This window comes from Maniola hyperantus, chromosome 18, assembly GCF_902806685.2.
Source record: "Maniola hyperantus chromosome 18, iAphHyp1.2, whole genome shotgun sequence".
In the NCBI taxonomy this organism is placed as follows: domain Eukaryota; kingdom Metazoa; phylum Arthropoda; class Insecta; order Lepidoptera; family Nymphalidae; genus Maniola; species Maniola hyperantus.
In genome coordinates, this window is record NC_048553.1 from 11,835,422 (window position 1) to 11,848,498 (window position 13,077).

The 13,077-nt window shown below is 41.4% G+C and overlaps 1 protein-coding gene across 2 annotated transcripts in view; it reads right to left on the reverse strand.

Annotated features, from left to right (window-relative positions):
* Window positions 1–2,703: 2,703 nt before the first annotated feature.
* Coq6 (ubiquinone biosynthesis protein COQ6, mitochondrial) overlaps window positions 2,704–13,077 on the reverse strand; it is a 47,303-nt gene continuing 36,929 nt past the window's right edge. The window contains exons 4-9 of one of the 2 annotated variants that reach the window (XM_069504691.1): window positions 8,372–8,482; window positions 7,417–7,584; window positions 5,714–5,916; window positions 5,064–5,179; window positions 3,920–4,086; window positions 2,704–3,216 (exon numbers count right to left, since the gene is read on the reverse strand). In XM_069504691.1, the coding sequence (XP_069360792.1) occupies window positions 3,187–3,216; window positions 3,920–4,086; window positions 5,064–5,179; window positions 5,714–5,916; window positions 7,417–7,584; window positions 8,372–8,482 (795 nt within the window). In that variant the 3' untranslated portion in view covers window positions 2,704–3,186. Of the gene's footprint in view, window positions 3,217–3,919; window positions 4,087–5,063; window positions 5,180–5,713; window positions 5,917–7,416; window positions 7,588–8,371; window positions 8,483–13,077 lie in introns of both variants that reach the window. The other variant, XM_034977957.2, reaches the window with a different exon arrangement.

Genomic DNA, 13,077 nt, shown 5'->3' on the forward strand with positions numbered 1-13,077 from the left:
GCTTGCGGTTGACGACAATCATGCCTGAGAAACAGAGCAATGATGAGGTCTAGGTTGGAGCGCGCTTGCCTAGAAGATGCCTATTCACTTTTGCCTTGAAGGTAGGTATTGAACTTGGCAGAAACACGGATGTCGGATATCAGTTTTTGTTGTAAACAAACACCTTTTCGTTATACCTACTTAGGTGTCACCGACATTCCTCTGTGCAGGGCCTGCATAGAGGTCGATGAAACACCGACGCACGTGCTCCTATTAGAGTGCACGGGCGTGGCAGAACAACGCGAACGCCATTTGGGTTCCCCGACCTCACTCCATGAAGCCTTTGGCAACCTGGGCGGTCTTCTTGGCTTCTGGAGCGAGCTTGGATGGCTGGAGTGAAAACTTCGGCGGGGACGGGCGATGCACGCACAACAGACGGAAAAGTTTAAGTGCGGAAACCAGCCCAGAGTGAAGAAAGAAGGATCAGTTTTTTTTGGATACTTCAAGTAGGTAGGTACCTAGAGACTGAGAGTGACCTAGGTTGCTTTTTTCCGGAAAATCGAAGATCAAAGAGGTCTCACGGGATTGTTTCAACCTAAACCACGCAAACTATATTATTTTAAATTTCCAAAAAAATCCTTTCTTAGATCTAGTTACGTCATCATTATAGCTATCTACATGCCAAATTTCAGCCCGATCTGTCCGTCGCTTCAGCTGTGCGTTGATTGTTGATACCAAAGTAATGGACATTCCCGTTTCATCGCTACGGGTGGTCACCCTACACCCGACGCATGAGGGGCGTTTTCTGTAGCGTGAACGGCCTCGTTTGTAAGGTATCTCGACGCACGTGTCGATAGGAAGTAACGAACTTTCTCACATCCGTATTATTTGTTGTTGAAAAATACGTTTAACGTCTTTACTACCTACCTGTTTTGAATAATATAGGTACCTAATGTGTTTTGAAAAGTTGCTATTTTATAGTTACCTACCATTTCATATGTATATCTACCCACGGTACGGGGAATATATCATCAACCGATAGACGTCCACTGCTGGACATAGGTCTCTTGTAGGGACTTCCAGACGCCACGACCCTGCGCCGCCTGAAACCAGCGACTCCCTGCGACTCGTCTGATGGATGTCGCCCGTCTATGCTTACTACTCGGTGCCCGTCTACCTAGTGGGGAGTCTTCCGGTGCGAGGTCGCCATCCCAGCACCTTGAGGCACCAACGTCTATCGGTTTTACGAACTATGTGCCCTGCCGATTGCCACTTCAACCCGTTGAGCTATGTCGGTCACTCTAGTTCTCCTACGGAGTAGGTATAGGTAGACTGATTTTAGGTAGCCTGGTCTTTCCGCTGGTCTTATAAGTATCCACATAACTTCATAAATTAAATTGATACCTAAGTGATAAGGAATGATTCATGTTTTTCAGAAAAATAGCTATTTTGAATCCTGTTCTATTCATATTTCATAGGATAGATTATGTAACTACTTCTTACTAAAGTAATAAGTATAGGTAAAATAGGTAAAACAGGTACAGATATTGTACCTTCTGTTGAAATTGTAGCGATTACGATTATATTACTGGTAGGTACCTATACAGACATTGCTTCTATCAAGAAGTGACATTCAATGAGTCAATGACCCAAATCGGGCAAATCGACCAATTAGTCCAAGACAAATAATAAAATGGTCCAAGACCAACCTTTGAGAATCCATTACTCCCGGAAATATAAATCCAACAACCGACTATAGAATTTCGACATTTTTGTTTCATGCGACCGCCATCTTTATTTACGGAAATAGAACGTCGGTTAAGGAACTTTCATAGCCGGCGTTTCCATGCCGTTCGAGACCAATCACACTTCCTCTAAATTTTTTTTTTTTTTTTTTTATTCAGATACAAGTGAGCCCTTGACTGCAATCTCACCTGGTGGTAAGTGATGATGCAGTCTAAGATGATAGCGGGCTAACCTGGAAGGGGTATGGCAGTTTTTATTAAACCCATACCCCTTTGGTTTCTACACGGCATCGTACCGGAACGCTAAATCGCTTGGCGGCACGGCTTTGTCGGTAGGGTGGTAACAAGCCACGGCCAAAGCCTCCCACCAGACCAGACCAGAAATTTAGAAATTATAAAATTCCAAACCCCTGCCAGGAATCGAACCCGGGACCTCCCACTATTAAGACCACAGCGCTCTCCACTGCGCCAGGGAGGTCGTCAAATAGTCTGAATTGTTTTCATATAGATGACTAGATGACGCCCGCGACTTCGTCGGCGTGGATTTAGGTTTTTAAAAATCCCGTGGGAACTCTTTGATTTTCCGGGATGAAAGCTATCGCAAATTTCGTCAAAATCGGTTGAACGGATGGGCCGTGAAAGGTGAGCAGACAGACACACTTTCGCATTTATAATATTAGTATGGATATAGATCATTCCTATATAATATTGTTGGTACAGTTGATGCGTGGAAGCAACCGGCTGAGCTTTCAGTTGCCCACAAAATGGTATATACATAGAAGTCATTGTATATTATGCACCTAGTTTTGTTACATAGTAACTTTTTAAAATTTAACAAGAGCTACTGTCGAGTTTCTTACCGGCTCTTCTCAGTAGAATCTGCATTCCAAATAAGTAGATGATTTGATTTGACTTGTTATTGTTGTAATTTAAAGTGATAACAGCTGCTCTTCAAAACTTTGGAGATGAAATAAATCAATGCGAATTAAAAAATAAGTTTTTATTTACGAAAAAATAACATATTTACAGTTGTAACAATCAGCCTTAAAAATAAAAAAAACCGGCCAAGTGCGAATCAGACTCGCGCACTGAGGGTTCCGTACCTACTACAATCGTATTTTATCGACATTTTGATAAAAAAAATATTTGAGTTTCAGTTCTAAGTATGGGGAACCCCAAAATTTATTGTTTTATTTCTATTTTTGAGTAAAAATCTTAATGCGGTTTACAGAATACATCTACTTACCAAGTTTCAACAGTATAGCTCTTATAGTTTCGGAAAAAAGTGGCTGTGACATACGGACGGACGACAGACAGACATGACGAATCTATAAGGGTTCCGTCTTTTGCCATTCGGCTACGGAACCCTAATTAGGGTACCTACATTATAATACTCAGCACAAAATCAAACTACGCAACAGGATTTAAAAAAAAACTCCGATGTTACAATTTTCCATCGCATTCATGTAGTTGCGTGAGACATTATCAATTTCTGAAACAAACAATATTATTATTACAATTAAAATTGAGATAAGAGATCAACTGTGTTAGAACTGACGATTATTCTTATCATGGTACTGATAACGCAGGCTGATAGGTATTTATTTCAGTAAACTAAGATACAACCGATTCGTACAACCGATAGACCGCGGGGTCCCAAGGTGCTGGAATGGCGACCTCGCACCGGAAGACGCAGCGTTGAAAGACCCCCCCACTAGGTGGACGGACGACATCAGACGAGTCGCAGGGAGCCGCTGGATTCAGGCTGCGCATGACCGTGGCATGTGGAAGTCCCTACAAGAGACCTATGTCCAACAGTGGACGTCTATTGGTTGATGATGATGATGATGATGATGAAACTAAAATATATATTTCGTTAGTGGCGCCATCTATGGTGCTTATAGAGTTTTGCGAAGCGGGAATCGTTGTTCGTTCGGCCATGTCCCGATAGATGGCGCTGAAAGATCTATAGATCGCTTGATGAAACAGTTCCAATTTCCGACATAACATTTCTAACGATGTTTTAATTTGGAAAATGCACTAAAAAGGATATCTACTTTAGATAAAAAGAATTTGTAGGAAGTCAAGAAAGCACCCCGGGAAAGAGCCATCGAGGAAGTACTGAACGGGTGCCCTCAGCGCTTCAGCCCATATAACCGCAGGTTGGTGGGGGCATGGGGGGTGGTGGGTTGTACCTTGATGGGATGTAACGCATTGGTGATCTGCAGGCCGACGCTGCGCGCCAGCACGATAGGGGGCAGCTCGACGCCGTACAGCCGGTACAGCGCGTCCACGGCTAGCTGCGTGGGCACGTTGTGGCGCTGCCGGGAACTCTCGTACTGCTGCAACCAGCTGGAGTGCGCTGGAAATATAATGGTTTTAGAAATGTTAGCTTATTGAAGGTATTTTAATGAATTAGACAATATTTGACTCATCCGATGTCACGCAATATGCGGTGGGGCAGCCATCTTGAATCGATTTGTATAAATACGGGTGTTTGACGGTTTTTACTCCAGTCTCGTTCCGACTCGAGACTCGACAACTATTAAATAATTTTGTGTTTCGCTCGCTATTTTGATTATGTGGTTGCAATAGCAATTGTGCCCTAATCAAGTTAATATTGCAGTTAGGTTATTATAAAGATTAACACTCTCGATAAGCCTCTACTCGTTGTGATCTATGTATATCCACGTGCAGGCTTTATATGAGGATATTTTAATAAATAATAAAATTAGTTAAATTAAAACTTTCTTTCTGTCTTTTAATTAAAGGAAGTGCCAACGATACAACAGAATAGATTTTTTAGGGTTCTGTACCCCAAAAAGAAAAAAGGAACCCTTATAGGATCACTTTATTGTCTGTCTGTCCGTCCGTCGTCTGTCAAGCCTATAGGGTACTCCCCGTTAACCTAAAATCATGAAATTTAGTAGGTAGGTAGGTCTTATAGCACAATTAAAGAAATAAATCCGAAAACCGTGAATTTTTAGTTACATAACAGAATTAAATGTGTTCAAGAATAAATATTATTTAGATTTTTCTTTATTTTTATGCATGATAGTTTTTGATTTATCATGCAAAATGTCGAAAAAATACGACTGTAATACGGAACCCTCGATGCGCGAGTCAGACTCGCACTTGAACCGGTTTTTTTTAATTGTGGCGGTTTTTTTTAAAAATTGTGGCATGTGGGGATGATGAATATGTCAAAAATAAATTATTTCTTAGTAATTATTAAATAGAGGGTCTTCCAAATTTCGAAAAATCTACATTCGCTGCTAGTTTTAACTTTTTTAAATTATCGATTTAACTAAAATATGCTGAAATATAATGTAAACTTACTAATATCTAATCCAGTGTAAAGAGCGTCTGACAGGAACTGCGTAAGGTCTTTGATGTCTCCGAACCCAAGGTTAACCCCTTGACCCGCCAGTGGATGCACTCGATGAGCGGCGTCCCTATATAAAAAACACTATCGTAAAAATACATAATCAAATTAATTGAAATAATTCTAAATATTGGTACTGATTCTCATGGGAACTAAATTTTAGAGTATTTGCATCTTTTTCTCACCAGTGTAACAAGAAAAGTGTACAGACAAACTTATCTTAATTTAGAACTGTCAAACCTCGCGACTTTAGGTGCTTTTTCTAATGCTCGAAAACTTCGAGAAAAGATGGCGACCTCAAAACAGCTGTTTTGTTTGGCTACCATTTTAAATACGGACGAAACGCGAACGTTACTTCCGTCCGAAAAAGATCTGCAGCGCGATTGCGGTAGAATGACAGCTACAATGTGACGATCGCAATCACCTCTGATTGGTTGACGCTCGCTCACTATTGGCCACAATACATTGTTGCAACAAGAATCGCACAAATTCAGCCAATTAAAACAATTGAGATTGTAATAATGATTGATGCAGGTTTTAGACAATCGCCCCGCTGAATTACTCATAAGTCACACCTAAAGAAGTTTTGCTTCAAAAAACTTACCCTATAAGAGCGACTCCTGGTGCCACATATCTGGTGCTGTGTCCGAAGCCCAGGGGAAAAGCCGCCCTGGAGCCGGGGGCGATAGCGCGTACACTGGGCGGCAGCTGCCTCTGTGCGCCGTCCGGCAAGCCCGCCCGCCGCAGCACGGCGCCCACCCACGACACACACGCGTCCACTGTACTGCTGCGAGGGTGTTGTTTCCACTGGGGACAGAGATGCGTATAACAATACCCATAGAGCAGAAACAAAGAGGAGTTGGCCTAAGCAACTGTGCACTGTGATTTTCAACTAGGTCCTGACGTCATCACTGTGGGCGGGGCCTTAGTTAGTATGCTGTCTGCGTTCGTCAGGTTCACATATATTGAGACTCGTATTATCGGTGTGTTTTCGCGTTTTTAAGAACAAAAGGATGAAGTGTTGTGTTTTATCGTGTCAAAGTTATTCAGACAGACGTTCTGATGCTATGAATGGTATCACATTTCATTTGTAAGTAATTTTATACGTAATTATTAAAATAGTTCTAGATTATTGACATCTAGTGTGAGATAGCTGAACTATGTAGTGACATCAATATATCGATGTTAGGTCGCTAAGCGAGTAGTTTTGCTACTAACCCGCAGATGGAAAATTGAGAAGTGGGCGGCGTTCCACAACCCCTCACCCCGCAAAATGTCACTCGATATTTCATAGGGAAATCTTAATACAACATCTCCTCTTTGTTTCTGCTCTATGACAATACCCCACACAATAACATTTATTTTAAAATGAGACAAGACGCTAGTAGGTCGAACTCGTTCCGATTCCCTCGCCCGTGCATCTCCACGGGCGAGGGAATCGCAACGAGTAGGGGAACGGCCACGTGGACGTGTTCCTTGAATGGGAAGCTGGAAGAAATCTCTATTTAGAGATAAGCATTTCCAATGTAACTTAATTTATTACTACTATGTAACTACAATTTCAGTACATGAAAAAAAATTTTTACAAAAAAAATAAAAACCGACTTCTTACATAAACACTAAAAATTGAAAAATAATTTAATTTATTACCGAATATATTATGTATACAAGAGTTAATATAGTTCCATAATAATACTTTTTGGTGCCGGTGCCAATTAGCTTTAGCTGCGTGAATCGTCTAGACTTCATATTTTTATGGGACTCCACAATGGCACCTCATTGGCACCGACCCCAAAAAATATTATTATGGAACTATATTAACTCTTGTATAAATAATATATTCGGTAATAAATTAAATAATTTTTCAATTTTTAGTGTTTATGTAAGAAGTCGGTTTTTATTTTTTTTGTAAAAAATTTTTATTTCACAATTTTTAGTGGCCCCATGGAATTATGCTATGACTGGTTAAAAATCTACTGTTTACTAAGCTATTACACTGATCGCGAGCAATTTACTCTTATCCGTTGAGGAGTTCCAGTATCTATCTTCGAAGATGTTCATCAGATCTTCACCAAATTGAAATGGGACCAACTTTGAAGTATACCCTTTCAAACAAAAAAAGAATTTTCAAAATCGGTCCAGGCGTTTTTGAGTAATCGGGGATCATACATAAAAAAAAAAAAAAAGATTCCGACGAATTGAGAACCTCCTCCTTTTTTTGAAGTCGGTTAAAAAATATATAAATAAATAAGACGCGAGGTCTTAGTTCGGAGTAAACCTCTAGTTTACTAGATGTTATATACTCACCAGAGCATCGTTGAGCGCGTCGACGAACCTCTCCTCAGGTAGACTGAGCAGGTCCTTGGCCTGCGCTTTGGTCACGGACCACACGAGCGAGCTGTGTCCCAAGTCCAGCGGCAACAGCGCCACGGGGCCGGTCGGTAAAAAGCGTTGCCAAGCTGTCGTGTTCTCACTGTTCTACAACCAAGGGTTTTTACTGAAATTATCCACTACCCGTATTGGTCCAAGTTCTTTGTGCATATTACGAGGAGTAGTACCATCAAACACCTCGTGGTACAAGTGAAGAGGACGCCATCTCTACGGGCGAGGAAATCGCAACGAGTTCGACCTTCTATCGTCGGCGACAGTATCGTCCTGTGGAGATTGACGTTTAAAAAAATATAGACTAGCGCTTGGCTGCAATCAGACGTCGTGGCAAGTGATGATGCAGCCTAAGATGGAGCGCGCTTGCCTAGAAGATGCATATTCACTCTTCACTTGAAGGCACCTAAGAATTACTGATCTATCAACGCACAGCTCAAACTACTGGACGGATCGGGCTGAAATTTGGTATGCAGATAGCTATTATGACGTAGGCATCCGCTAAGAAAGGATTTTTGAAAAGTCAACGCCTAAGGGGGTGGAATAAGGGTTTGAAATTTGTATAGTCCACGCGGATGTAGTCGCGAGCATAAGCTAGTCTTATACATATATTTAGACTAGCTTATGCTCGCGACTTCGTCCGCGTGGACTACAAAATTTACAAAATCCTTTTTCACCACCTTAGGAGTTGAATTTTCAAAAATCCTTTCTTAGCGGATGCCTACGTCATAATAGCTATCTGCATGCCAAATTTCAGCCCGATCCGTCCAGTAGTTTGAGCTGTGCGTTGATAGATCAGTCAGTCAGTCAGTCAGTCATTCAGTCAGTCAGTCAGTCAGTCAGTCACCTTTTCCTTTTATATATATAGATAAGAAGTAAGTACCTCAGCCAAATGAAGGGTTGCCACAATGCCCATCTGGTCGTAGTTCCAGGATATGTACTGCACCCCCATCGCCTCCCGAACTTTGGAGTTGGCACCATCGGCTCCAATCTGGAAAAACACAAAAAAAAACTTGAATTTTACATTCATTTAAACTGGCATCATGATAAACCCTTGCCGGCCCACTATTGAGAACTCTCCTCTTTCTCTCTATATGAGAAGGGTTTAGGCCATAGTCTGCCACGCTGGCGGACTTCACACACTTTTTTAAGAACATTATGGAAAACTCTCAGGCATGCAGATTTCCTCACGATGGTTTCCTCACCGCTAAAGCAAGTATATCAATCAAAGTAAGCATAATAGATACTATTTAATTGCTGAAAACGCTCACTCCGAAAGGTTAGAGGTGCGTGCCCGGGATCGAACCCCCGACCTCTCGAATAAAAGGACGGGTATAGTGCACGCAAAACAAGTGGGTAGTCGATTCTGAAGGAGTGTGACTGCGCTACAAAAAACCGGCCAAGTGCGAATCAGACTCGCGTACCGAGGGATAGTTTTTGATTTATCGTGCAAAATGACGAAAAAATTACACTGTAGTACGGAACCCTCGGTGCGCGAGTCTGACTCGCACTTGGTCGGTTTTTTCTTGTAGATATAGAGCACCGAATTGGATGGTTGGTACTTGTAGCTGCAAATAATTTAGTACACTCAGACTAAATGCTATTCCTGTGTCCTTCAGTCGATCGACACAGATGGTATGTATTAATTTTTCATCCCAATACTTGCACCTTTGCATCCAAACATATAAATATTTGTCTAACCCCATTGGCACAAATATCTCGCCCCAGTTTCGATATGAGCAAATGGCGGAACTACGTCACAAATGATATATTTTAAACGCCATTTTTCTCCGAAATCAAAGGAATTATTAGCACAAATTAGTTTCGGTTGCGGGAAGACGAAAGTTTTAAATGACGCTCTCGTTTAAGAATGCTCTTCAGCTTCAGCTGGTCAAAAGATTTTCCTTTTTCTTTTCCTCTTAAGACTGAGGTCACACGATGCGTAGTCGCATTTTTTCGACATTTTGCACGATAAATCAAAAACTTTGATTCATAAAAATAAACTAAAATCTGTTTTAGAATCCACAGGTGAAGCCCTTTCATATGATACCCCACTTGATATACATAGTTAACTTAGTTCGAAAATTGAAAAAAACTAATTTTTATTTTCATGACCACAACTTTTTTAGATTTTTCCCCTAATGTCTGCTATAAGACATACCTAGCTGCCAAATTTCATGATTCTAGGCCAACGGGAAGTACCCTGCGGGTTTCTTGACAGACCGACATACAGACAACAAAGTGATCCTATAAGGGTTCCGTTTTTCCTTTTGCTTTATGCCAAAAATTATGCTTCCCTTGAGCCACGGGAAGCAGCGGGTAATCTATACTTATAATAATCTTACATCATAATAGGTACTATAGTTCAAGGTTCTTATCTAAATACAGACTTGAAAAATATCGAGGCACGGAACTCATCAGTCAGACGCATGTCTAAACACGGGCTAAAACAGACGCCCACCATTATCGCGTAATAAATGGGAGAGGGTGTTTGTATCGCGAGGCTGAATAACAAGCTCTTTATCATCACTGGTGTTTTTACTTTTTTAATTTTAATTTTATTTCGACTTAATGAACAGTGAACATTTTACACCACACTTTTAGACCAAATCACTAGATAAAAACCGAGACTGGTGTTTGCAATTTGCAGCCCAAATAGACCGTAGTCTGTGCTAGGGCTGACAAAGATCTTTGACCTCACACGATTTATGTTTTTAGGTAGGTACCTACTTATTAGATGTTAGTTTACCTTTCATACAAAAACATTCATACTTACTAGCATTCATACAAACCTGTACATTTTGTACCTTTTTATGTACTAAGAGGTTGCACTTCGACCTTTTTGGGAGGATTTGTTCCTCATATCCACTTCAAAAGTTTGATTGTAGAGATGTTTCGAGGCTTAATCCTGAAGTGTTGGGATTTGGGAATGCACCTCTTTCAACTAGCTTATGCTCGCGACTTCGTCCGCGTGGACTAAACAAATTTCAAACCCCTATTTCACCCCGTTAGGGGTTGAATTTTCAATAATCCTTTCTTAGCCGATGCCTACATCATAATACCTATCTGCATGCCGAATTTCAGCCCGATCCATCCAGTAGCCCTTGACTGCAATCTCACCTGGTGGTAAGTGATGAATGATGATACGGTCTAAGATGGAAGTGGGCTAATCTGGAAGGAGTATGGCAGTCTTTATGATACACCTTCGGTTTCTACACAGCATCGTACCGGAACGCTAAATCGCTTGGCGGTACGGCTTTGCCGGTAGGGTGGTAACCACCAGACAACAAAATAACGCCTGCACAACACTTATTAGGTATCTCCTGAATAGCTGTTTATACCTAGTCTCAGTTGAATTGGCCACTGTGGCCAAATTTCGGTCAGGGAAAAAAGTTTGCTGTTCTAAATTCTAATGAAACAGAATTTAGTGGAATTATACAGCACATCGTTACACTGTGATACAATATGATTTCCAGTTAAACTGGTACTAAAGTATGAAGGACGACCATCTGCACTTCATAACGCTATTTCTATGGCAATAACTACACTGTGGCATGTTTCATAGGGTTGACACTTGACAGTCATCATGATCAACCCATCACCGGCTCACTACAGAGCACGGCTCTCCTCTCAGAGTGAGAAGGGTTTTGGCCATAGTCTACCACGCTGCTCATGTGCGGACTGGGAGACTTCACACGCCTTTGAGAACATTATGGAGAACTCTCAGGCATGCAGCTTTCCTCACGATGTTTTCCTTCACCGTTAAAGCAAGTGATATTTAATTAATGAAAACGCACATAACTCCGAAAAGTTAGAGGTGCGTGCCCGGGATCGAACCCCCGACCTCCGATTAGAAGGCGGACGTCCTAACCACTACGCTATCACAGCTTCACTCACTTCACTTCACAGTGCCTTTAACAATTTCATCTGCGTGGATAGAACAATCCCGTAGTAACTCTTTGATTTTCCGGGATTAAAAGTATCCTATGTCGTACTTTCGTCAAAATCGGTGAAAATTCGAAAGACAGACAGACAGACAGCTCAGCTTAAATTGTGCTCATGAACTAATAAGTATTTTTAATTTTCGAAGTAAGATAACTATATCAAGTTGGGTATCATATGAAAGGTCTTCACCTATGGATTCTAAAACAAATTTTTATGCATCATAGTTTTTGAATTATCGTGCAGAATGTCGAAAAAATACGACTGTAGCACGGAACCCTCGATGCGCGAGTCTGACTCGCACTTGGCCGGTTTTATCAAATCGGTATCAAATCATAAAATATAGAAGTTCAGTTGAAAGCCCTATTTGCAGCGGCTAAGCCGGTCTAATAATGGAATGGGAGTTGGAAGCAATTGTTTGCATATTTCACCGGCACATACGGTTCCGGTAAAATTATGACAGGCTTAACCAATTACTTTGGCGTTCACATACAATTTCATCGGCTAGTCATGGATTGCCGGAATAGGTAGGTGGCTATATCAGTACCCTTATTATAAATGCGAAAGCGTGTTTGTTTGTTGGTTTGTCCTTCAATCACGGTTTTTGCAACGGATCGACGTGATTTTTTGCATGTGTATAGATAAAGACCTGGAGAGTGACAGGCTACATTTTACCCCGGAAAATCAAAGAGTTCCCACGGGATTTTTATAAACCTAATTCCACGCGAACGAAGTCGCGGGCATCAGCTAGTGTAAATATATAAAAAGAAAAGCTGACTGACTGACCGACTGACTGATCTATCAACGGATTGTTACGGACAGCGCAAATAACTGGACGGATCGGGCTGAAATTTGGCATGCAGATGGCTATTATGATGTAGACATCCGCTAAGAGAGGATTTTTGAAAATTCAACCCCTAAGGGGGTGAAATAGGGGTTTGAAATTTGTGTAGTCCACGCGGACGTAGTTGCGAGCATAAGCTAGTCTAAATATATAAAAGGAAAAGCTGATTGACTGAGACTGACTTAGCATCCTCCCCGATTGCCATTTTGACCTGTCGCGTACTATAGGTAACATTTGAGGCCTGCCGGTGCATAGTTCGCGACAGGGCGCGCTATCCCGCACGTGCGCTGTGCGGGTGTGCGGGGCGTCCCCACCCCCCACGACTTACATACCCCGGTTGCCATGCCGACCTGTCGCCAACTATAGGTGAAGCATCGAAGTTTTGTTACAAGTTCCCTAACTATAGTAAACTGTGCCAATTCTACGCAGTTATTCCAGATTATGAAATTGATGCATGAGTCAAATTAGAGTTTTCTTAAATAAAAATAGAAGCTTAGAAATGAATGTAATAAAACGAGGTAAGATATAGCGACACGCGGGAATGTCATCAAGGACGTAGACTACTAGACGCTAGATGAAATAATATTTTGAGAAAACACTCAATTTAAACAATTAAGTACCCATGTACTTACTTAATTTTAAAGTTTTCAAAAACCCCGATTGCGGTCTGCACTACATCTTTATCAGCCCGCACATCAAAGCGCATAAAATCCGCCATCAAAACGAATCTAATGACGTATACTTATTATGCAAAATCGGTTGAGCCATTGAATATTACCAATGGACATACATGCAAATAG